Below are 25,310 nucleotides of genomic sequence, written 5' to 3'. Positions count from 1 at the left end.
TCCCAAAGAAACAAGACTCATTTATTCCCTCGGATGGCAACACTGCACAGTGGGAAGAAGATGGGCTTAAGAGTTTGAGAGACGTGGATTTAAATCTTGGATCTACCACCACCCTGAGCTTTGTTTTTCTTATCTATGAACTAGAGGAACTACAAATATAGTGTGTCACAAGCTTGTGCAAGTTGTGTAAGGTCTTTGTGCCTGAGCATCTTTGGTTGTAAATGAGGTCATGGAGGTAAATGTGCATCCCATTGTCATAGCTCATCTCATGATGAGAATGGGGTGTTTCATCTCCAGATCAAAGCTCTACCCACTTTCTCTGCTTTTCAAAACTCAGTTCTGCCATCACCTTCTCCAGTAGCTCCCAGATTGCTTTACATCCCTTTTGCTCTATCATTACAATATTATTAATAGTAATTAAGAAAAAAGTGATAATGACAACACTAAAAATTAACACTTATTGATCATTTACTATACGACAGGCTCTGATTTACTTGAATTTACTCATTCAGTTCTCAGACCAACCCGAAGTGTTGCTGTGTTCTACATTTTACAGAAACTTACGTAGCAGAGTTTACATCAGCTACCCAAGCTCTCGTCAGTGGTAAGCAGGAGAACTGCCCTATCTCCCAGGACATCCTGGGCTTCACTCTTTGTTGATGTGACAGACTCATCAAGGTCTAACTCACATCCCACCTTCTCTTCTGACAATGGGAATGAAATGCCTGTGACTGTATGACACTGATAATTCTCCTTATGTGACTTTCATTTCTACTGGACTTCAGGTTCCCCTGAAATAGTGACTGAGTGTTATCCAATTTTGTATTCCCAAAGATTAGCACAGAGTAGGTGTTACTGAATTTGAAATGAAAGGAAATTGACTCATCATGCAAAGATAATAGGCTCCCAGTATTTAATACCAAGGGCTCTGAATTGAGAAGGTGACTTCCTAGGTCAGAATGTTGCAGAGCTAGACATCATCTCACACGGAAGGGACTCAGACAGACTGGGACAAAGCAAAGACAAGAGCAGTACAGATGAGACAACCAAAAACAAAACCAAAAAAAAAAAAAACAAAACCAAAAAACCAAAAAGCCCCAAAACCCACACAAAACTCTCCCATTAGTCACACAAATGAAAGACCCTTAATAGATGCTTGATGTTGCTGGAAGTTACCCTCAAAACTTCAGTGCATGGTGTGTATGGTTGTCAAACACAGCGATGCCGAGTAAACTCCAAAAGAAAGCAGTCGTTCTCAACAAATTCTTGTCAGTATCACAGTCTTGAATTGAAACTTCCTGGGGGTATTTGTAGAGATGGATTTTAGGACTGAGGGGAACTCATTGCAGGCAAGATTCTGATAGTCATGGCACAAAAGAAAAACCTATAAACATATAGAAAGGTGCTCAACTGCCTATTATTCAAAGTTTGCAAAAGTTACAAAGATCAACAATGTAAAGGTTTGTGAGGCCCTGAGGAAATGGGTGTGATTATACCTAGTTAGTGGTGGGAGTAAAACCTTGGAGTCCTCACCAAATTCCATTTGTAGGACTCGATCACAGAAATACGTGCACATGTGTTTGCAAATATATTTTCAAGTGTGTTCATTCTAGCCCCATTTTTAATAGTAAAATAATTAGATGTTTCTAAAGTAGGGATGTGGTTTCAAAATTATATTCATACAATGGTTAGGGAGTGATGACAACAAATTCAGTGGGTCCATATGTGTTGAAATGGAAAGATGGCCAGATTCTAGCAACCAAAACATGAACCCTTGTCTCCACAGGAGGCCTTTAGTAGTCTGCTCTAGCTCTTTGTTCTGATTGGTCTATGTCTGTACCGTACCAGACACGTAACTAGGTGATTATAAGGGTTAGGAACGGGAAAGGAAGGGTTGGATGGGACGTTTTTTTCCCATTTATACCTGTGGCTTACTCCCTTTCTTCCTTCCTTTACTCTTTCGGTATAATGAACATGCATTTTTTTGTTATCGATATTACTCTATCTGTTCTTTTTTAAAAGTTCTGGGATCTAGTGATGGCAAAGTCAGACTCCTGATGAGCTTTAGTTCAGTGTGGGCATACTGTGTGTTACAGTATAATAAAAGTATGGACAAAGCCTCGTGTTACTAGAGACAAAAATGCGAAACAAATGACATAGGCCTAGAAGCACAGGGGGAGATGTTACAGAGGAGGGTCTAAGATTCAGCCTGAGCCTTGACCTGGAAATAGGAGGTCTCTGAGGAGATCTCAATGAAGGCAAAGCTTCCCCGGCGGAGGTGCACAAGGGCCCAAACCTAGAGGCATGGAACAGGTGGGGTATTGTGAGTCCATAGCTGGAATGACTCCCTCGGTGCTCAGACAGTTTTTCCTTCTTGGGATGGGGCACCAGAAGAAGCACAGTCTGAGGAATAGCCCACATTGAACTCTAGCTGGGGAGCAGTTACTGGGGAAGAAGCCGAGGAAGCCAGGATGAAAGGTTTGCTCGTTGTTTTCATCTGACCTGCTGTGGAATGTGGCTCATAACTCATCTGCATAGGCAGCTCTTGGAGTGGACAAAGGAAACCCAGCCAGTGGAAATTCCTGGGAAACTGTGGTGGGGCCCAAATAGGAAATGCCAGTCAAGAGATTTTACTGGTGCTAAGCTCAAACACTGATGTTGGGGCTGGGCTCCTCAAAGATCCACATTTCATATACCTCAGAATTGAGACTCAGGGAGATTTAATGACTTGCTCAAGGTCACATAGCTAAGGGAGACTGGATGGCATCAGAAAAACAAAAAATCTACTTTTGGAATGATACGAACCTGATTTAAAAATTTTATTCCTTAACTCATTATTTGGGGTGATTTTGGCCAACTTACTTTCCTCTCTGACTCTATTTTCCCATATGTAGACTATGGATAACATTATCTACCTTATAGAACTGTTAGAAAAATGGAGTGAGACTATATATGCAGTCTACTTGTTACCTATTTGCCCCTTTCTTAGTCACTCAACCCTAATTTGGAATTCAGGGGGAAAACAAATACATTCTGTTAAAATGTTCCATTTCCCAGCTTCCCTTGCATTTGAGATTGGCCATGTGACAGAGTTCTGGTCAATGAAATATAGCAGAAGTCTCTAGAAAGTGTATCTCATCCTAAATTAGAAAGTTAAACCTTTTTAGGAAAAGCCTTTCTTCTCTGCTTCTCTCTTCTTGGAATAGAAATTCATTCCAAGGAATAGAAGAAATGCAGATTCAACAGTCATCTTGGAATGATGGAGGAACTCGTATCCCTGATGGTAATATTGGACTGCTTTTTCTTGGACCTGTCATTGCTTGAGACATAGACATAGACCCTTGATAGTTTAAGCAGCTTGAAGCTGTCCATATTCCTTTTGGACTCATCTAGGCTTTGACTTATCATACATACCCGAGGAATCATAGGCATTTTGATTAGAGCACGGACCTTTTTTTGAGGTGGAGGAAGAATTCAAGCCCCTGTCTCCTACCCATAAAAGGGCATTAACCTGCCCAACCAACCCCACTTCACATTCAGGTGTTCATTTCTCTCTTCTCTTCCTTGCTTATCGCCAAAGTTAGCCCTCTCCACCTGAAGACCAGTCTCAGTTCAAATGAGATAAGAGATATAATATCCCTAGCACAGTTCCTGACACACAAGTGTAAAACAAGTGGGATTTATTTTTCTTGAGTCAGGAAGTTATAAAGCAACCTCAGCATACTGGAATCTTTTTACTTTAACAGATACGTATGGAGCAGTTTAGAGGGTCTCCTGATCTATAAGGTAAAGAAACTCAAGCAGCTTTAGCATGGCATTAAAGGCCCTAACTTCTGCATGCAGCTCTGGGTTTCTCTTTCAGAGTCCCTTGATAATGTCCCTTCCCTTGTCACAATAGGACCATAAGGTTTTGCTTTCCTTCTGCTATAATACTCACGTGATCATAGTCACTGTGTCTACCTCTCCCACTAAAGGTGAAGCTTGAATCTCATTTATCTTTGACTCCCTGGTAACCTTGCACAGCCCAGCACTTGATAAATTACTACTGAAGAAGGAAATACGTCTCTAGTCAGTGCCTGGAAGTCGAGTCATGTGGAGGTCTTGGCTTTTTCCTGAACACAGCTGCGCATTTCCATGCTTCAGAAGCTTTGCACATGCTCTTCTTGTTGCTTAGATTTTTCTTCCTCCATTTTATGTCTGTAGGATTCCTACTCACCCTTACACAGACACCTCAAACATCACCTCTGCCAGCTCTCTCAGTTGCCCTCTGTTCTCTCTTAAGGCATCTGATGCTACTTCTGCCATCGCACGTAACTTGCTGCTCATTATTACCATGATTTGTCCACTTGCTTCTCTTCCTTGCCAGACTATGAACACTTAAGAGCATTTACTCGTATTTTTCTGTCACTTACATGCAACATAGTTCCTGGCACATGGTAAATATTGAGAATCTCCGTGAACTTAGTTACAAAAATTTTTGAATTTACACAAAATTGTGGTTTTGAGTTGTTGCCTATCCCTGGCTCTGTAATGAAGCTCATAACATCAGGTATTGAGGTGAGGAATGAAAGGAAATGAGACTTGATTTAGTATCTATTGTGGACCAGGCATTCTTATTGTCTGTATTGTTTCCAGAGTAAGTATGAAACCCACCCTCATGAGCTTGTAACTTTATTATGGAGATGTACTATACTCATATAAATGCTTTAAGGATTGGTATAAATTTTGTTAACAGTCCCTCTGTCACTTTCAATGACACCTCCTGGGTTTGACGCATAAGGCACCCATAGTTCTAAGAATCTTCTCCAATCTAAGAAGCTTGGAGATAATTGAGGCCTGAGTGTATTGTAACTCTTCCTGCCCGCTTTCAACAGAGACCTGGGAGCCTGATGCAAGGTGGCCCAATCAGATTCTCTCCAAAAGAAATATGAAATTTGGAATGGATTGCTGAAGAGATTGGAGTTGTTGGGGGTGAGTCACATGTGTGGCAGTCCTCCAGGGTGAAAGGCCGTACAGAATTCTGAGATACCAGAACTGCCTTGGGTTCTCCTATCTTGGTAGTTCAGCATTTCCTTTGATTCTCTGAGACACCCCCAGCATCCTTCCAATAAATTTCCCCTTTGCTTTAGCTAGACAAAGTGCATTTCAGATGCTTACGGGTTTAAAAATAAAAAAAAATAACCAATATAGTCTGAATGCCAAGAGAATTTCCTGTTTGGTCTCTGAATTGGTTAAGATTTGCATCAGCTGCAAATGACAGAAAACCCATAATAGTGGCTTTAAAAGGACACAAGATTATTTCTCTCTCAAGTGAATGTGGGCAACCAGAACTAGCTGCTTGATCTACAGGAATCCAGATTCCCTCTATTATTAATCTCAGGATGCTCCTTCTGTCTCAAGGATCAAGATGGCTGCTCAAATTCTAATCATTATGTTACCAATCCAGCCTATAGGAAGGAGGAAGACATGTCTCTCCCTTTTAAAGTATTCCCCAAAGCTCAACACACTATCTCTGCTCTGATTCCATTGACCAAAATGTAGTTACATCACTCTCATATGCCAGCTCTCTTCCATTTGCCTGTCCAGACCCACGGCCTACTCCTCTTCATTTTCTCTCTGCCTGAAGAGGCCGGCCTGTGTAGACCATATCAATGGGAGAGTATAAACTCTGGCTTTTATGGTTCTAGCTCAAACAACAGAGGCTCTGGCAGGACATTAGAAAAAGAGAAGAGTGAGGTCAGAGTATTTATTTCTCTTGGTCCCTTCCTTCCAGTTTGCATTGGGCTGGCCCTGTCCTTCAGATGAGGGTGACTGCCCCTTACAAAATGATTGAATCTACTTGACCCTCTCTTTTTCTAGGTTTTGGTAGCTATTTCCTTCCTTCATTCCATTACGTCCTAAGGGAGGCAATAGCCTAGATGCTATGAACTCTGGATTACTGCACAACAACTTAAAATTGCTCCACAGCCTATCTTAGTAAATAGCCCCTTTGTAAATAAATCCTCCTTGGCTTACCCCATTGAGTGTGTCATCTATTTTCTTTTGGGACTTTGACATACCTACATAACTACAAGGTTTTTATTATAGGCCAGTTACCTGAAAATTGACTGTATTACCAAAAGAGGAGAGGAGAACCCATACTATGGGACAACTGGCAATCTTTACCATGGTCCCATCAGTCTTTCTTGATCAGTTCTTATATACAATTTTTATGAGTTCTTGATCAGCTCTTATATACAATTTTTAGGAGTTGAACCTTCTATCCCCTACTCCTAATATCCATAAAGCAAGGTGATCGCTATCCTTTTTATCTTATACAAAGTTAAATAAAGCTGTAAAAACTACAGATATCTATATATCTACATATACATATGGGAGAGTTATAACTATTAATAACTTTCAAGGAAGGGTAGTAAAATCAACACATGTTTAGTGAATGTATAGATGAAATTATGAAACTATGTTTTCAGTTTTTCAACTGCAATATTGGTGTGTTGGGCCGTAGGATGTCCTAAGTCTTTTCCAGTACTGATCTCTATGTATTATTTTGTTGGCTGTGTATCACAGTTTCCCATAAGTTATAGAAAGAAATGTGGCAGAACTGTCAAATTGGAGGCACAAGGTCCAAGGAACACATAGGAGAGAGACAGATCCAAGAATATACCTGACTTGGTAATCCAGGCACAATCAGGAGAGCAGTCAGGAGTATTGGCTTCATGCAGATTCTGACTGCTGAAAGAGACAAGAGACAGAAGGCAAGCTTAGCAGACAGAAAGTAATCTCAAACACCTAGAGGAAGTACATAGGTCCAGGCAACGAGAAGGCTGGAATCACATATATGGCAAGATAATAGTCAACCTGGAAACCTAGACAGAAACCAAAAAAATCTGCTACCCCTTAAGAGAAAACTTGAGTCACCAAGTCAACCCCCAGGTGCTATATATGGCTCCTTCTTCTTTATCCCCATATCTAACTGGTCTTCAGACTTAGTTGATAATGCCTTCTAAATATCTCTTGTTCATGTACTCATCTCAGTTCCCATTTCCAATAAAAGTTCAGGCGTAAATTATCTTTGGCTTGCATTAGTTTATTATCTTCCTAGTGGATCATTATTTCACCCATTCAACCCCATTTCCCAAACTGCCCCATGACATCTTTCTAAAATACAAACAGATTATGTTAGTCACCTGGATAAACAATTCAGTAGTTCCCTAGTTCTCCTAGAATAAAATTAAAATGTTTAACAAGGCCTTGTATTACTCAGCTCCATATCTCTTTTTAGCCTCATCTTACCCCACTCCTCTTCTTCCCACTTGACACTTCAGCCACTCTGAAATACTTATAATTTCCCAAAGAAATTAAATAGGCTTTTGCATGTGTATGCTTTACTCCCAAACCCTCCCACTTCCTTCCTCTGATGCATTCTTACTCATCCATCAGGATTCTACTCATAAGCTATTATCTCCTACAGACAGTCCATCTTGACACCCCCACCTTCACTCAGGTTGAAATAGGTACTTCTCTGTGTTCTCATAAGCTTATCTCTACTGTATCACTTATCATAGTATATTGTTATTTCCATGTTAGTTACCTCTCTCTCTCTGATCTCTGAGATTCTTAAAGGCAAGAGTTATATCTCATTTAACATGGTACCTCAGTGTCTAGCACAGAGAAGACAAAGATGTTTATAAAATAAAAGAATGAACAGGATTAATAGTATGAAGAGTGGGATTAAGGGCACTACCACCTTCCTTGTCTTAGATACCACACTTCAATCAATGCAGACTAGGATCCCTTTCACATTTTAGATATTACTCTTAATACATGCTGTTTTGTTTTGTTGTGGTATGAATATTCCTGCTTCTAGTCTTGAGGTTTATTCTTTTCTCTCATGTACAAATAAATCACAATAGCTGAACTTCCATTTCAAGCCATGATGGAGTGACAGGGTTCAGACATATTCTCCCATCATAAACAATAAGGAAACTGGGAAAAAATATATAAAACTGTTTGCCATTGGACAACAGATGGTATGTTATTGTGGTTCTCAAGAAAAGGGAAGTCATGAGATAAACACTTGGCCTTTGCATAGAATCACATTCTGAATCTTATTGCAGGAAGTGAATCCTAAGCAGAGTACAACAATCTCACTACATTGAGGAGACAGAAATCAGAGATCTGGGAGGTTGAGGTTACTCCAAATTGTGGAGCAGAGCTTCAGAGAAGAGCAACATAAGAAAATACTTCAGAGCTTTTGCTGAATATTAGGTCATGTATGCTTAGGGCAAAACTCCAAGAGACCAGGCAATGGATGACTGGGGGACTGTAGACTGAGAAATACACAGAGATTACAGAATTAAGAGACTCCATCCTCCATGAGTGGAAGGTCCTAGCAGATCCCCTGGGACATTCAATAGCCACAGAAGTGTCATATATTAGTAGTGGGTTTAACTATCCCTGGAGTAAAATCTTCTCTATACTTGCCCTACAAAGTCTTTAAAAGAAGTCTGGAAAAAATTAAGCTAATCAGCAAGTAATTTATCTGCCTGTCGGAACAAAGCTCAGCACTCTTTACAGGATAACAACAAAATCCAGACACTCAACGTAAAACACAATCCTCAGTATAAAAAAAAAAAAAAAAAAATGCTAGGCATGCCAAGAAGTAGGCAAATAAGTGGGACCAATCCTTGGGGGGAAAATCAGTCCCAGAAATAATAGAGATGTTAGAATAGCAAATTAGGACTTTAAGCAGCTATTAAGTTATATAACTACAGTTATATAACTTATATAACATAAAACTATAGTTATAACTATATTAAGTTATGTTCAAAGGTAAACATGAATGTAGTGAGGAGAGAAATGGAAAGATATTTAAATAAAGGCAAAATGAAACTTCTAGATATTTAAAAAATATAATATATGCTAATAAAACTCCTCTGGAAAGATGAAGGGTTTAATACATATTGCAGAAGGAAATATTAGTGATCTTGAAGTCATAGCAATAGAAGTTCTCCAAAGTGAATCATATAGAAGACAGTGATTGAAAAACAATGGCCTGTGGGACAATTTGAAATGGTCTGACATAGAATTCCAGAAGGAGAGGCTGGGGCAAGGAGAAATAGAAACATACTCAAAAATATAATGGCTAAACATTTCCAGACTTGAAAAATATAAGCTCAATGAACCTCAATGAGGATAACAAAGAAAACTCCACCAGGGCACATTATAACAAATTTTTAAAAATAAGTGATGCATGTGTGCAATGAAAGTATTTTATTGTATGTTAGTAACATTCCATAAACCCTGAACTTCCAGCAATCTTCCCAAGGGTTCCAAAGAGAGGATAATTCAAATTTCTGGAGATGGCCCTATGAACCCCTGCTTCTTTGTTCTGTGAATTCCTCCTCCACTGAAATTCCCACTCCCTTCTTGCTCTCTCATTTTTGCTCCTCATGGGCTTTTCCAGTTCTCTCTGGTATGTACCACAGGAAAATCCCACCATGTTTCTCTCTCCTTCATCTCTCAGTGCACCATCAGCAAAGAGCTTGTATAGAGTATTTTAAGTGATGAAGTAGGGAAGTCACGTTCCAAGAGTGCAAACAATTAAAGCTAAATGTCAAACAGCATGTCGGTGGTATACATCATCCACTCCTTGAAGGCAGTGACTCACTGTCTCGTCACTCTTGGCTATAGTCTGCTTCCATGCGGCCGGCCACGTTCCTATCTCTCTATAATTCAAACACCAAGACTCTGACAAGGACTGACAATGGGAAAACCCTCAAGTCCCATTAAGTTATGAAATATAAACATGTAAATCTCATCCTTTTTTTGACCTTGCTCATCGAGTTGAGCCCTGGAATCTGTATGTGCAGAGCCCCAAAAGCCAATTAAAGTAATTTCTCAAGCAAAAGAGAATTTCTTAAAAAAAAAAAAAGAAGAAGAAGAAGAAAAAAAAAAAAAAAGAGTGTTTCTGGATTAGTATTTTCACCTGGGATGATTATAAAAAATGCAAAGAACTGTGTTCACACCAGCGCCACTGAACAAGAATGCCTTGGCCTGGAGCCCAAGAATTTGCATTTCAACTACGATCCCACCTCAACAAATTTCCCTGCCTTGATTTTTTTTTTTTTTAGGCAGTTTAACATAGAAAAAAAATTCATTATTTTGTGATTAATAAACCCTCCCGATATACTCTATAAATTGCCCTTTCAGTCACGGGACTCTTACCCTTGATTTCAGTAGTTGATGTTTAAATTTTATGTACAGGATTGGTTTCTTCCTATTCTCCCTCTCCATAGCCCTCCTTTGGACCACCAGCCTACCAGTAATGCAGTAGGGGTGGAATCAAAAAAATGTTGTTGTGTTCTAGGCCTTCCTTTGAGCTCCAAATTATATTTAATGCTGGTAGCCTGGGAAACATCTCAAAAGTCCATAGCATGAAGTCTGTCATTTCTGAAAGCACAATGTCACCCCAGTTATCACTGTTCTTACCCCCAGATTTTTGTGGGCTGCTTGAGCCCCCAGGATGTTTTATGGCAAGCTCTGAAAATACAAGTTAGCTTTTTAGGATCTTTTTTTTCCCTTTTCTTTTCAAAGATTTTTATTTATTTATTTGACAGACGGAGATCAAAAGTAGGCAGAGAAGCAGGCAGAGAGAGAGAGAGGAGAAATCAGGCTCCCTGCTGAGCAGAGAGCCTGATGTGGGGCTTGATCCCAGGACCCTGAGATCATGACCTGAGCTGAAGGCAGAGGCCTCAACCCACCGAGCCACCCAGATGCCCTGGCTTTTAGGATCTTTAGACTAGCAGGATCTGATTGAAGTTGTTAGATCAGGATTTGAAAAATGGTCTGAGCATGGGTTTGTCTAGAGCCAAAGAAGTGCTTAAGGGAAAACCTTGAAATAGCAAATGACAGAACTTTCCCTGAAGTTCACAGATGTTCTCTACAAATTCTAGAAGAATGCCAAGAACTGAATTTCGTTTGGGGGGCTTCCTATCAGCAAGCACATGATGCTCAAGAATCAACACTAAACATGTGGTTTGATGTAAATAAAGTTCTCAAAGTCCCTCTGTCATTCTGACTATTGATTAAAGCATGATTCTCCCACTCCCAGACCCTGCTGAATTGCTTTGAGTCCTTCCAGGGTTCTGAATGTAGGGACTGATGATGTACAGATGCATTAAACTTGTCTGCAGCCACAGGTCTCTCAGGGGCATTTGGTCTTTTGCTCATGAAAATTATGGTGTTTCTCATGGTCCAGAGATCACTGCATTTGCAAACTTCTCATTTTTTAAATATAAATGCTATATCTGTCCTTTCCTATTGCAAGTTTTCGATCTCACTGAATATATTTAAGGTGCTAGTTTTTACTAACCATAAGGATGTTCCCTTACAACTCCACGGATCATAACAGCAAGCTAACATTTATTTAGTGCTTCTCTGTTAATGTCACCTTATGTGTCTGTTACGGCCTTCAATCCTCCATATAATCTTATGAAAAATGTTCTATGTTCACCCTCATTTTGCAAACGAGGGTAGTGAGGCAAAGTTCTCACAGCTTTAGGGTGAGGGTTGGGAGGTACAACTTCAGAGCACTCATGCCTAACTATGAAGTTACACTCATTCAACAAATATTTGCTGAGTGTCTACTACGTGCTGGGCACCATGATAGGCCCTGAGGTTACCACAGTGAACAAAAAAGAGATGGGGATTCCTACCTGATGGAGCTCCCATTTTATTTCACATCTATTATGTGAATTTGTGACAATTTACCTAACTGATCTCTATTGTGGAATGTTTAAACTTTTTTAAAAAAAGATTTATTTATTTGAGAGAGAGAGAGAGAGAGAGAGAGAGAGAGACAGTGTTTCGGGGGGTGGGGGAGCGGCGGTGCAGAGAGGGAGGAAGAGAGAGAATCCCAAGCAAACTCCCTCCTGAGCATGGAGCCCGGGGCAGGGCTCAATCCTAGGACCCTGAGAGCATGACCTGAGCCAAAAGCAAGAGTTGGAGGCTTAACCGACTCAACCACCCAGGTAGCCCTAAACTGTTTTTGATTCAATGCTCTTAAAAAAAAAAAAATCACACCATGAGGGACAACATCCTGATTTACAAATCTGTATCTAAGTGTCTGTAATTTCATTAGGAGAGTTTCCCAGAGTAGGAATTATGAAGCTCAAGGGTATGATACTCGTTCAAGCTCTTCACACATATTGCCAATAGCTCTCAGAAAGGGTGTAGGAAGTTACAGCCCCTCCGCGTGTGGCAGTTTCTGAGAATGTCCATTTCACTACAACCTTGCCAACATCGAATATTCTTCTTCTTCTTCCTTTTCAGGCCTATTTGACAGGCATCCTGTTCATAGCTCTGCAACAATAAATACCACACTGACTACATTTTATTTAGAGAAAAATGGATGTCACAGGCTCAGAATAGTTGAAGAATAACAATTCGTTTTAAAAACACCTCCCATGCCCTCATAATCAAGTGGAAAAATTCCCTACCTCCCTCTTGGTGCATGTAGGTGTCTTTGTCAAGCTCAGCCACTGTTTTGGAGTAACGCAAAAAGTGCTCATTGACCTGTGAGCCTCTCTGTGGAGCAGCTCATGTATGTCCCCACACCTTGGTGCTAGGGGGCCTATGAGCAGTCGGCTCCTTTGTGACTTCGTGACATCCCCATCCCCAAAGGGATACGAAACTGCGCTGAACGACATTCGATCTGGCCCTTTGTAGAGCCTTCCTAGAACTACATCTCTTCATTAGACGTGGCTTCTCCCTTTTTGGGATTTCCAGAGCACATTGGATAAACTTTGCTATGCTACTTAACATATCCAGTCATGCTCCGTGTGTACTTTAGCTGTCTGACTAGAAAGATGAAGTGATCCACACCTGTTGCATAGATCCACTGCGAGAATTCAATGAAACAACGCACATGGTATCTTAGTGTGTGCCTGCCACAGAATTACCCCCTACAAATACTTGTGGAATGAAGGAACGGATAGTCAATGCGCAGTAAATCTTGGACGCTAACTGGTGCAAGGTATAAGCAACCTTCATCAGAAGCACCTGTGAAAATGCCTCCTTCAGAGAGTGCTGTTCAGGAAGTCTGGGGTGGAGGTCTGGGAATCCCGGTGACTCTGAGACAGGTGGCCTGGAGATGGCACGTAACTTTGAGAATCCTGGTGACATGTGAGCTCTGTGGTGGCAAGGATAATAGGACCGTCATCTTTACATGGCCCTGCGTCTATTGGCTCTAGCCCCCACTGTGCAGTAAGTGCTCAAGGACAGTAACCTGAATGCCAGCCTCATTGTGTAGAGGAGACGTTATTTCCAGACCTATATGTATGAAAGCAAACAGACAACCAATGATTTTAAAATGTGCATGGAGCCTTGGAACCTCCCCAGATGCAACCTCAAAAACATAGCAACTATTGTCCCGGATTTGAATTTCCCCAAGTTTCATGTTTTCTCATGCCCTCCACAGCAGCACCCTATTTTTGAGCTCTTGACTATGCGCCGGACACTTTATTTGATTTAATCCTCAGGATCTCTCCGAGAGGTAGGAAACTGAGGCTCAGAGTTTGTGCCCTGTCTGAAGTCTCATAGCAAGTGCTGGGCTTCAGACTAGGCGTGAGGGATTGCCAAGCCTGAGCACGTTCCCTATAGCTCCCTCCTGAGATGAACAAAAGGAATTGGGGAGCTTGGCCTGCTGGGGCAGGTGAGGCGCAGAACTCACTGTCAGTGTGTGTGTGTGTGTGTGTGTGCATGCATAGTGCCAGCAAATTCCTGAGTATAGGCAATTGCATCAAACAGAGGCGATTTTTCCCTTGTAAGTAGATATTATAAATATAGCATATTAAGCAACCCTGACTTCATTCCCAGCCAATCAGCCCCTGCCAGTTGCATGCTACATATATACAGCATGACTCAAAGGACCCTCAGGCAGTGGGTGGGTTAAAAATCAATCAGACAATAATAATTTTCATAAGTGCGAACTCCCTGGCTTCCCTATTGGCTGTTCAGTTACTCCTGAGTCATGAATTTCCTTTTTAGGGTAATATTTACCATAGAGCATGGCTGGTTATAGGGACTATGTAATATCCACTGTCTGATGGGGAACTTGTTATTAAAACATTACCTAATGATAGATTTCCCTGATAAATATTCCTCAGGATTAAACAATATAGGTTGGGGAGAGACTCGGGAGGGTTGCAGGGAACGAAAGATGAGTAAGGATAAGCTATGGTTTGGAAATACATTAAAAGGGGTTTAGGGGTGCCTGGGTACGTTGGGCCTCTGCCTTCAGCTTAGGTCATGGTCCGGGAGTCCTGGGATCGGGCCTGGCATCAGGCTCCCTGATCCTCAGGGGGCTGCTTCGCCCTCTCTCTCTGCTGCTCCTAACTGCTGTGATCTCTCTCTGTCTCTGTCAAGTAAATAAATAAAATCTTTAAAAAAAAAAAAAGGTGTGTGTTTGGAGCTGGGTGTCAAAATAATCCTAACATAATAATCAGAATAAAGAGGAGAGAAAAAGAGAGACAGGGACAAAGAGAATAGGAGGCAGAGTCTGTGAGGATGAACACGGAATGGGTAATAACCACAATCCTAAGCACCTTTTATTGCACTGTTAGTATATGCAGGCGTTGGGCTGATCATGAAAATCCTGGATTAGTCTCATGAAAATCCTGGGGGTCAGTCCTACTACCATCCCCATTCCTCAGATTCCAGCCAGTACAGTGAAAAGGCTGAAAACCAAGAACGTGGAGAGTGTTGAGTTTACATCTCAGCTTCCTATTTGCTAGCTGTGAAACCTACATTTTTTTTTTCTGCCTCAGGCTTCTCATCTATGAAAGGGAGGTAATGGTAATGTTGCCTCCCTTAAAGGGTTGTTTAGGGAAACTAACCTCCTTAACAAACAAGACCTTTGCAAACTCAATTCAGCTGCTGTTTCAAGCTGAAGAATCTGAGGTCAGAAGTTAAGTTACTCGCTAAGGTCACAGAACTATGACATGGCAGAACTGGGATTTGAATCTAGATCTGTCCGATTCCAGCCCCCATGTGCTCTCAAACTTTATATTTTGGTGGGTGGGAGCAGTAATGGTGGGCACTAACAGTACGTTTTCTGAGGCACAGGATGTCGACCATTTGAGTCAAACCACCTCAGCTTTATGGATGATTCTATAAGTATAGAATCATCCTAGGGGAAATCATCTCATCCAAAGATTGCAAACTGTCAGGTTAGAGACCTCTCTCTCTCTCTCTCTTTTAACTATCTGAGACACCCAGGAACCCTCTCTCTCTCTCTCTCTCTCTTCTTTTTTATTTTTTCCCACAGGATGGCTCACTCTTCTCTCTTCTTGAGAGAGAGAGAGAGAGAGGGTTCCTGGGTGTCTCAGATAGTTAAGCATCTACCTTCAGCTCAGGTCATGATCTCCAAGTCCTGGGATCAAGCCCAGCATTGGGCTCCCACCTCACTGGGGAGTCTGATTCTCCCTCTGCCTCTCTTGCTGCTTGTGCTCTGTCTCTCTCTCCCTTAAATGAATAAATAAAATCTTAAAAAGAGAGAGAGAGAGCACAAGCAAGGAGAAACAGTGGGAGAAGGAGAGAGAGAATCTTAAGCAGGTGCCATGCTCAGTGTAGAGCCTGATGTGGGGCTTGATCTCATAACCCTGAAATCACAACCTGAGCCAAAATCAAGAGTCAGATGCTTAATGAACTGAGGCACCCAGGCATACCAGGGACTTGTCATTTTCTACAGATATGTTGTGTTTGGCTGCCTAGTGTTGGTTGGTGCAGAGCTGTGAAAATTTTTGAAAAAGTTACCAAAACTAAAAATTAGACTTAACAAGAAAACCTAGATTTGTATTTTCTCTGAAAAAGCTGGAGGGTCTGGGCCCATATCCCTAAATGAAATAGTGACTACACTCAGCTGCCTGAGTATATTCTCACCACTCCCTGTTACCTCTTGCATCCTGCCCATGTCACTCAATTGTGTCTTCATGACAGCCCAGTGTGGGATACCAGAACCCATGCTCTCGAACCTCCTTTCCTCAGACTTGATACTTAGCTCAGTGAATTTTTCCAGAGGGGTTATTTCTTTTTTATTTTTTCCCACAGGATGGCTCACTCTTCTGAAACCCTTCATTTCTTCAAATCTCTCTCATAGAATGGGACTCTGAGAACTGAGCTCCCTGAGCTGACCAGCACAGAGTACTGGGAGACAGCTTACTCTCTTGAGATCTTCTTCTTCTTCTTCTTCTTCTTTTTAAAATTCATTTGAGAGAGAGAGAGAATGGGCAAAGGTACAGTACACTTGGGGAACAGGGACCAACTCTTCTGAAATGGAAGCTGTGTGAGAGGGTGAGGTGTGACCTGGGTATAAAGGCAGGAATAGTAGTGTAGGTAAATGTCAAGCTAAGGAGCCTTTATCTAATTAAAAAAGGAAGCCTTGGAATATTTTGAGCAAGGGAGTGATATTGATGTCTTGGACAACAGTGTGTAGGATGGATGGAGGACAGGGAAGGAGGGACTTTAGACAGATGCCAGGGAGAAAGTTGGCCCAACCCTTCCCTTCCTGTGAGATGTGATGAGCATGTGAACCAGAACAGAGGCCATGGGGACACAGAGTTCCCTCTACCTTGGACATCAGAAGGACCTCAGCCTGGCTGCCAATGAGACACATTCTTGTCCGTAACATCATCACTTATTTGCTGTTGTCCTCCACCTTCCTCTTGCCTTTCCACCTTCTCCTTCTCTCTTCTTCCCTCTTTTCTCCTTTATTCCTTCTTCTATAATTACCTACCTCTCAATAGTCCTTTCAGATTTATTTTCACAGCCATTTCCTCGCTGGGATGTTTTTGAATTTTGACTTTTTTTTTTCAACTCTGTAAGAATCAGGACTGGATTCTTCCAGAGTAACAAAAACTCCAAAATAACAGTGAAGGTTCTTTCTCTCCCCTGTAGATAGGCAGTACAGTCCTCATGCAGAGTTCCCACTCTCGTGCTCTCCTCCTGCACTGCCATGCCCAGCCCATGGCTCCCACCTCAAGTCCAGATGGCGCTCAAGCTTTCCCCATTAGCTCTGTCTCTCAGGCAGGAGAATAGCAGAAGAGGACACTCTCTGGAATTTGCATGCTCCAGTTCTGCATACTTTGAATTAGCAGACCTCATCCCATTACTACACTGCAGGGTCAGAGAGACCGGAAAAGGAGAACTCCATTCTGGCTCCTATTTGCTAGAGTTGAGACCAGTTGTGTGGCAGAGAGAGAGAGAGAGAGATACACCCTGTGGGCTGGTCCTGGGGCACCCTGCATAGGGAGTCGATGGCATCTCAGGTGAAGCCATCCCCCAGCAAACATTGTCTCACCTCTTCCCTGGCAGAGTGAGGTGCTTTAGGGCTGTGGAGAAATACCAAGACGGGTATATAGGCCGCAGATGCTTACACGCACATACCATAAAATCTCGGAACTGGAAGGGACAGTAGGTGCCATCCATCTGTCCATTCCAGTTCAGTCTGTCTAGAGAAATCATCTGCAACTTCAGCTTACATGTGTCCAGAGTTGGGGGTCCCATCTGAAGCAGCTTCCTACATAAGTCACAATGCGGACTTCTTACCCTGAATAATAACTGCCTCCCAGCATCTTCTACCCAACAGCCCTGGTTAGGCTAGGGAACAGGTCTTGCTTATTCCTCACTCTAAAAAAGAACTCATTTGCTATGTGAAGGCAGCTCTCACGTCTGTCTGTCCATCTGTTTGTCCTCTGCTTTCCCAACCAGTCCCCCCCTTTCTAGAGGGGGTGTGCCATATGGCTAAGCTGACGTGCTTTGGAGTCATCAGGACTGACTCTCCTACCAGCTTACTTGATCTTGAGCAAATGACTTACCTTTTCTGAGCCTTTATTTCTCCATGTGTAAAAGGAGGCTGATGTTAGCCAGCTCATGAGGTTATTACTGTGAGGACTAAATGAGCTAATGAATGCAAAGCACAGAGCTCAACACCAAATACAGCAGTCTATAGTCATTACTAGCATCTTCATAATTAATAATAATAAAAAATCTCTGGCTCCTCTTCCCTCTTGAGGTATTAGATAACAGAAAAGAAGAAACCTTGATCACTGCCTCCTGGGAAGCTCCATCTGTTATAGCGGGCATGGGTACTCCTTGGGCTAATTTGTTGGTGTTGTTAGCAGAAACAGTCAGAACACAAGTACACAAACATGGTGAAGTACTTGAAGTCTGTCTGCCTTGTAGAGAGAAAAGGAGTCCGGAAGCCTGGGTCCTGATTTCTACCTTGACACTAGCTAGCTGGGTGACTGAGGATAAGTCAAAGGGCCCCTCCACGCCTCTGAATTTTGACAGCCTGTTCAGCGGCAACATCCTGTGACCAGAGAAAGCATTACCATGGCTTGTGTACCCCTGGAGTCTCTCTCCCCACCTAGGGCTAGTCCAGGTGGGACCATCATCTGGGCGGAGGCTGGGTGCATGCCCAGGCAGCTTGGCTTGGTCTGTGAGCCAGGCAGAGTCCGCCTGTTACCAGGGTGTGATTGTTCTTGTGATTTGGCAACACCTAGCAAACGTGTCCCATCAGGGCTGAACTAAAAATAGCTCCTGTGCTGTTGGGGCCCAGGAAAATTAGCGACCTCGCACACACAGGGTTGGCTAACCAGGCAGAACCAAGTGGCCACCACGGTCTTAGGGGCACAACGGCCAAAGAGAGAAGGGTTGGCTAATTTTCACACGAGCATCCTCTTTCCCCACCCTGCTCCCGCACCCCACCCACACCAGGGCCAGAGCCTTACTCTCCCTTTCTGCCCACGCCTCTGTTTCTAGAAACACTGACTTTTGCAGAGGTGCTGAATGTCACCACAGTGTCCTGGAAAGGGCTGGGGTTCAGGCATCAGTGGACTTCGGTTCAAATCCTGGCTCTGCTATTTTCTAGCTGTTTGAACAAGAACATGTGGTCCCCCTGAGCCTCAGTTGTTCCAGCAGCAGAATGGGGTCCATTGTACCTACGGCTAAGGACTGTTATAAATACTAAAGGCAGCATGGGACCAAAGCAATGATTCAAGAGCTTCATCATGCATCTGAATCACCTGGGTCGGGGGAATCTTGTGAAAACTGAGATGGCTGAGTCCTGCCCCCAGGTTGCTGATTCAGTGGGTCTGGATGGTACTTATTTTCTTCCTAAAAAGTTGCCAGGTGATGCTGATGCTGCAGGGCCAGAAATCACCCCTGGGTTAAGGGTGAAAGTGTGTGAATTCTGGGGTTAGATCACTAGAGTTCAACCCCTGGTCCTGTCATCTCTAGCAGAGTGATTGTGGGCACGTTTCTAAACCTTATCTGGTAAATGGGAGATTAACCATTCCTATTGTATAGTGTTGATCTGAGGATTAAGTGAGTTAATTCATATAAAGCACTTAACACAGGGTCTGGCAAACTGCAAGCCTGAGTAAACATTAACGTTTACTAGTGTCTCAGAGTCTGCATAGACTATGAGTTCAGTACAAGTTCTTTTTTTCTCTCTCTCTGTGGTTATTGTTGGCTTTGCTGGAATCTCTGTCTCCATTCTGCCCCTCCCAGGGTCTTTGCATTCTGAGCCTTGCCTAGTTGGGAGGGCTTATGCTCGGAGGGTTTGGGGCACCAAGGAGCACAGATTGAATGTCAAAGATTAGAGATCAAAGAAGAGCCTGAAGCCCTCAGGCTGAAGGGGGCTTACCCAAGAGATTTCAGTCAAGAGGGGCAAAACTGGAAGTAGACCCAGGTTTCCTGACTTCTCAGCCAGAACACTTTCCATAGCACCGTGATGCATCCCCAGAGGCAGCCTGGCTATCCCCAAGCGTGCTTAGGGAACAACCAGCTCCCCGCCCTACGTCTGCGCTGTTGCTGGGCACGTGGGTTGTTTCTCCTGTAACTGTTTAGGATTGAAGAAGACACAGTTGTAAACATCTAACATCTGAGTATAAATGACTATTTTCTTTGGGCTTTTTTTTCTCTGGACTAATGTCCTCAGAGGGGAATTGTTGCATTAAAAAGTACAGACAGTGTTATAGCTAGAAGAAAGCTAGACATAGCAACTCTTCTAGGGGAAAGAGCTTCTCATTTCCCAGAAAGCATAAAATGGCTGGGGATTTTACTATCTGAAGCAAACTAGGGAGGTCAAGGAGGGCCCAGAGCGGAACCTTCAAATCAGCGGTGGGAGACAGCCATGGCTGAGAGAAGGGAGATTGAAACTAGGAAGGGGACACCTGGCAATCACTGATAATTTCCTCCCCAAATGGTGTTGAGACTACTGCTTCACAGATATTAATGTGCATAGGAATTCCCTGAGGATCTTGTTCATATGTGGAATCTGATCCAGTAGGGTTTGTTGGGGCCCAAGAGTCTGCATTTCTTTTCTTAAGATCTTAAGATCTTTATTATTGATGGATCAATCGATCAATTGATTGATTGAATACATGAGAGGGGGAGGAGTAGAGGGAGAGAGAATCCCAAGCAGACTCCACACTGAGTTCAGAGCCAACTTGGGGCTCTATCTCATGACCCTGAGATCATGACCTGAGCTAAAATCAAGAGTCAGATGCTTAACTGACTGTGACACCCAGGTGCCCCAAGTCTGTATCTCTAATAAGGCCCAGGTGATGCAGACTCTGCTGATCCATGGACCACATTCTGAAGTAACAAGAATTTAGCTGAGGTTACCCTGCCTTTGTTCACGCTATTCCTCTGTCTAAACCACCATTCCTACTATTTTTCAGACCAAGCTCCAAACACATCCCTGGACTGAGTTCATAGGTCAAGCTAAGTGCTCCTTGTATCTAGGACTATTGCAGCATTGATCATGCTGCACTAAACTGTCCATCCCTTCCTGAGGGCATGGACCAGAATTATTCATCACTATATTCCCAGCATCTAGCACAACAGTGCCAATTATGGTTTGGGTCTAATTATTATGATTGGGTAAGTGAATGGGTAAATGGGTAGGTAAGTGAATGGATGGATGGATGGATGGATGGATGGATTAATAAATGGCTGTGAGGAGAGGGAAGTAGGAAAAGCATGGTGAACAATCAGATTTGGACTCAAGATTATTATTTTCTAACTAGACCATTTACTGAAAGCCCAGAGTCACTGACCCTCCTCTGATCCTTGCCAACTTTTTGCCCCCAGAATGTTGACCCTGAACCAAGAATGAACTCAGATAAATGAATAAGATCCAGAAAGCTCAGAGGTGCCTCACAGGGTAGCTCTAATAAGTACCAGAAAACAAAAAGCAGGTGTTGGCAATCTTTATTCTGCCCAAAGAGTTGTTTACACAAGTTTCCAAAGCAATCCCCTTCATCGCTTTTACATGCCTATTACATGGTTCTCTACAGAGAAAGGTCTGGAGCTGGTTAGCTCAGTGGATTAGAGAGTAAGTCTCTGAAAGCCAAGGGCACTGGGAGCCTTTTCCCTTTCTCTGCTCAAGGCCACAGGCTGACTGCCCAGTCCTGGCCAGAGGCACTGTGGTCCTGCTTGGTCCCAGAGATTAAGAGTGGTCAGTGTGAATCGATCCATTCACTCAAAATGGTAGGTGGTGCCATGCAGAAGAATGAACTTGAGTTTTGATATTAGACAGTCCTAGGAATGAAACAAGGATACGTTATTCACTCGCTAACTATATAATCTTCAAAAAAAATTTTTTTAAAGATTTTATTTATTTATTTGACAGACAGAAATCACAAGTAGGCAGAGAGGCAAGGAGAGAGAGAAGAGGATGCAGGCTCCCTGCCGGGCAGAGAGCCCCATGTGGGGCTCGATCCCAGGACCCTGGGATCATGACCTGAGCCAAAGGCAGAGGCTTTAACCCACTAAGCCACCCAGGCACCCCCTTCAAAATATTTTTATTTGAAGTAATTTTAAACTTACAGAAAAGTGGCAAAAAAGCACAGGAAACTCCTGTATATCCTTTGCCTGTATTTACCAATTTTTAATATTCTTCTACATTTGCTATTTCATCCTCTCCCTTCTAATTTTTTGTTTCAGTGCCTCTGATTGAATAACAAATGTTAATCAAAAACAAAAAAAATTACATTCTGAAGCAAAAATGTTCTGAAACAAAAAATTAAAGTAAAAAGTTATTCAAAAGTAACAAAATTAAATACATATAAAAGAAATATAAGTCAACTTTAAAATGGAGTTGTTTGTGAGTTTGTAGCATTTATACTTTCTAGAGTTATTCAAGTTTAAAACTGCACTCAGATATTTGGGATACTCTGTAATGTTATATAATAATGTATAAGTTATGTTTTAGAGCCATTGTGGAGTAGATTATATATCATATCACATATATCACATCTCTTAGTAACTTTAGGGTGGATTAACTAAGAACAAGGACATTTTCTAATATAATCTCAGGTATGATTTCAGAAACTTGAACATTAGTAGAATATTTATATATACAGTCTGTATTCCAATTTCTTCAATTATACCAATAATGGCTTTTCTTCCCTTCCAGTATGTAATTACTGGGTGTATTTATTTCTCTTTGCATTTTATACAAAATTTTTGTATTTTATACAAAGAGAAATAAATTTTATATTTATATTTTATATATTATTTATATTTATCATATGTTTATATTTTAATAATATAATTATGTTGATATAAATTAATACAATTATAATATTATAATATGTCACATATAATATTTAAATATTATACAATATATTAATATAATTATATTAATAATATAAATATATTATAATTATATTAATAATATAAATATATTATATTTATATTTATAAATTTTATATTTATATTTTATATTTTCCTGTTTATTAATTTTTTCACTGTATAGAATATGAACATGTTTCTAAAGTCAAAACTACACAAAAAGTTGTAATCAGAGAAGTGATCTTCCTCCCTCATCCTTCCTGCATTATTTCCTCAACCTCTTATGCATAACTAGTTTTATTGCTTTCTGGTTTATCATTCTTCTTCTTATTTTTTTTTTCAAAAATAAGCAGGCAGATACATGTATGTTTTCTTATTTCTCCTTTTTTGCACCAAGGGTCATCGCCCTATCTATTCATTTTTGCATTTCCCTTTTTTTCCTAGAAGTCACTGCATGGGCATTCATGGAGATGTGCCTAACTTTTTTTTACAAGTGAGTATTTGTGGTAGATTATCATGGCCACAAATTATTTGCTGCTCCTCCTGCAAAAGCTAGAGTCTATTTCCTTTCCGCTTGAATTTGGGATGGCTTTGTGAATTGTTTTGAGCAATACCATGTGGCATAATTGATGTCCTAGAACCTCTAAATACAGACTTTCAAAGAACTATGGGCTTCTGTTTTCTCACACTTAGAAGTAAAGAAGCTTAGGATGGACAGCCAAGGGATGGTAATTCATTAAGGTGGCGAGTGGGTCTGGAGAACAGGAGACTATCTTGCTGTTTCAGCACTAGCTGAGCTCCCAGCTGAATATGGTCAGTTGAGTGGACTCACACTATAGCACAGGGACAGGAAAAACCACCCAACTGAGCCCAGTCTTACTCACAGAATCAGAAATAATAAATTGCATTTTTAAGTTGCTAGGTTTTGAGTTGGTTGGTTATTGAAACAATAGTATTCTAGGGGGCACCTGGGTGGCTCAGTGGATTAAACCGCTGTCTTCGGCTCGGGTCATGATCTCGGTGTCCTGGAATCGAGTCCCGTGTCGGGCTCTCTGCTGGGTGGGGAGTCTGCTTCCCTCTCTCTCTCTCTGCCTGCCTCTCTGCCTACTTGTGATCTTTCTCTGTCAAATAAATAAATAAAATCTTAAAAAAAAAAAAAAACAATAGTACTCTATCATGGGTGTGCCCAGTCTTCTGTGTTGGGGCATTTAGGTAGTCTTTGCAACTACAAATAATTCATCAGTAAATAACCTCATGCATATGTATTTTGTATTATTGGAGGCCTGTCTTTAGGGTAAAATTGGGATTGGGATTGCTGGATTACAGAAAAATATCATTATTTTGTTAGAGATCACAAATTTCTCTAAGGAGTATATCATTCTGCACTTTACCTGCAATGTATGCTTGTGATTATTTCCTGAGCTTTTGAATTTTTGTCCATCTGATGTGTGAGAAATGATGTCTTTGTGTGGTGTTTTGTGTAGTGTTATAAATGTGCATTTATATTAGTATGTATGTTATCTATTGTCAATAACAATTTATCCCAAAATTTAGAGACTTAAAACAATAAAAAAATATTATCTCACAGTTATTGGTGAGTCAGAGTTTGAGCTGTGGTTTGGCTGGTGCCTTTAGCTCAGGGTCTCTCACAAATCTGTGACCAGGCTGTTAACCGTTGTTAATACCTCAGGGCTCAACTAAGGCATGATCCATTTCCATATACTGGGTCACAAACAGTTCTCAACTGGTACCAATAGATTGGGAAAATTCCCTGCATATTTTCAGACCACAATGCTTTGAAATTTGAATTCAACCCCAGGAGGAAATTTGGGGGAAAGAACTTAAATGCATGGAGGCTAAAGATCATCCTACTATGAATGAATGGGTCAACCAGGAAATTAAAGAATGATTTAAAAAAAATTTATTGAAACAAAGGAAAATGAAAACAATACTGTTCAAAACCTTTGGAATGCAGTAAAGATGGTCATAAGGTTCCTCAAGAAACAAGAAATGTCTCCGATACACAACCTAACCTTACACCTAAGGGAGCTGGAGAAAGAATAGCAAATAAAGCCTAAACCCAGCAGAAAAAGAGAATTAATAAAGATTAGAGCAGAAGTCAATGAAATAGAAACCAAAACAAGAGTAGAACAGATCAACAAAACTAGGAGCTGGTTCCTTGAAATAATTACTAAGATTTGTAAACCCCTAGCCAGACTTATCAGAAAGCAAAGAGAAAGGACCCAAATAAATAAAATCATGAATCAAAGAAGAGTGATCACAACCAACACCAAAGAAATAAAATTATAAGAACATATTATGAACAACTATATGCCAACAAATTAGGCAATCTAGAAGAAATTGGATGCATTCCTAGAGATATATAAACTACCATAACTGAAACAGGAAGAAATTGGCAACCTGAACATATCCAAAACAAGCAAGGAAATTGAACCAATAATCAAAAATCTCCCAACAAACAAGAGTCCAGGGCCGGATGACTTCCCAGGGGAATTCTACCAAACAGTTAAAGAAGAATTAATACCTACTCTTCTGAAGCTGTTTCAAAAAATAAAAATGGAAGGAAAACTTCTAAACTCTTACTAGGCAGCATTATCTTGATCCAAAAACTGGACAAAGACTCCACTGAAAAGGAAAATTACAGA

The 25,310-nt window shown here is 41.3% G+C and overlaps 1 protein-coding gene across 1 annotated transcript in view; it reads right to left on the bottom strand.

The window, feature by feature from the left end:
- Nucleotides 1-25,310, bottom strand: part of LOC309842853 (uncharacterized protein) — a 231,726-nt gene that overhangs the window by 54,889 nt on the left and 151,527 nt on the right. The window contains exon 6 of the mRNA XM_082687735.1: nucleotides 6,665-6,732. Coding sequence (XP_082543861.1) covers nucleotides 6,665-6,732 — 68 coding nt within the window. The remainder of the gene's footprint in view (nucleotides 1-6,664; nucleotides 6,733-25,310) is intronic.

The sequence above is a fragment of the Mustela nivalis genome, assembly GCF_964662115.1.
Source record: "Mustela nivalis genome assembly, chromosome: 10".
In the NCBI taxonomy this organism is placed as follows: domain Eukaryota; kingdom Metazoa; phylum Chordata; class Mammalia; order Carnivora; family Mustelidae; genus Mustela; species Mustela nivalis.
This window is presented reverse-complemented; position numbering and strand designations above follow the sequence as displayed.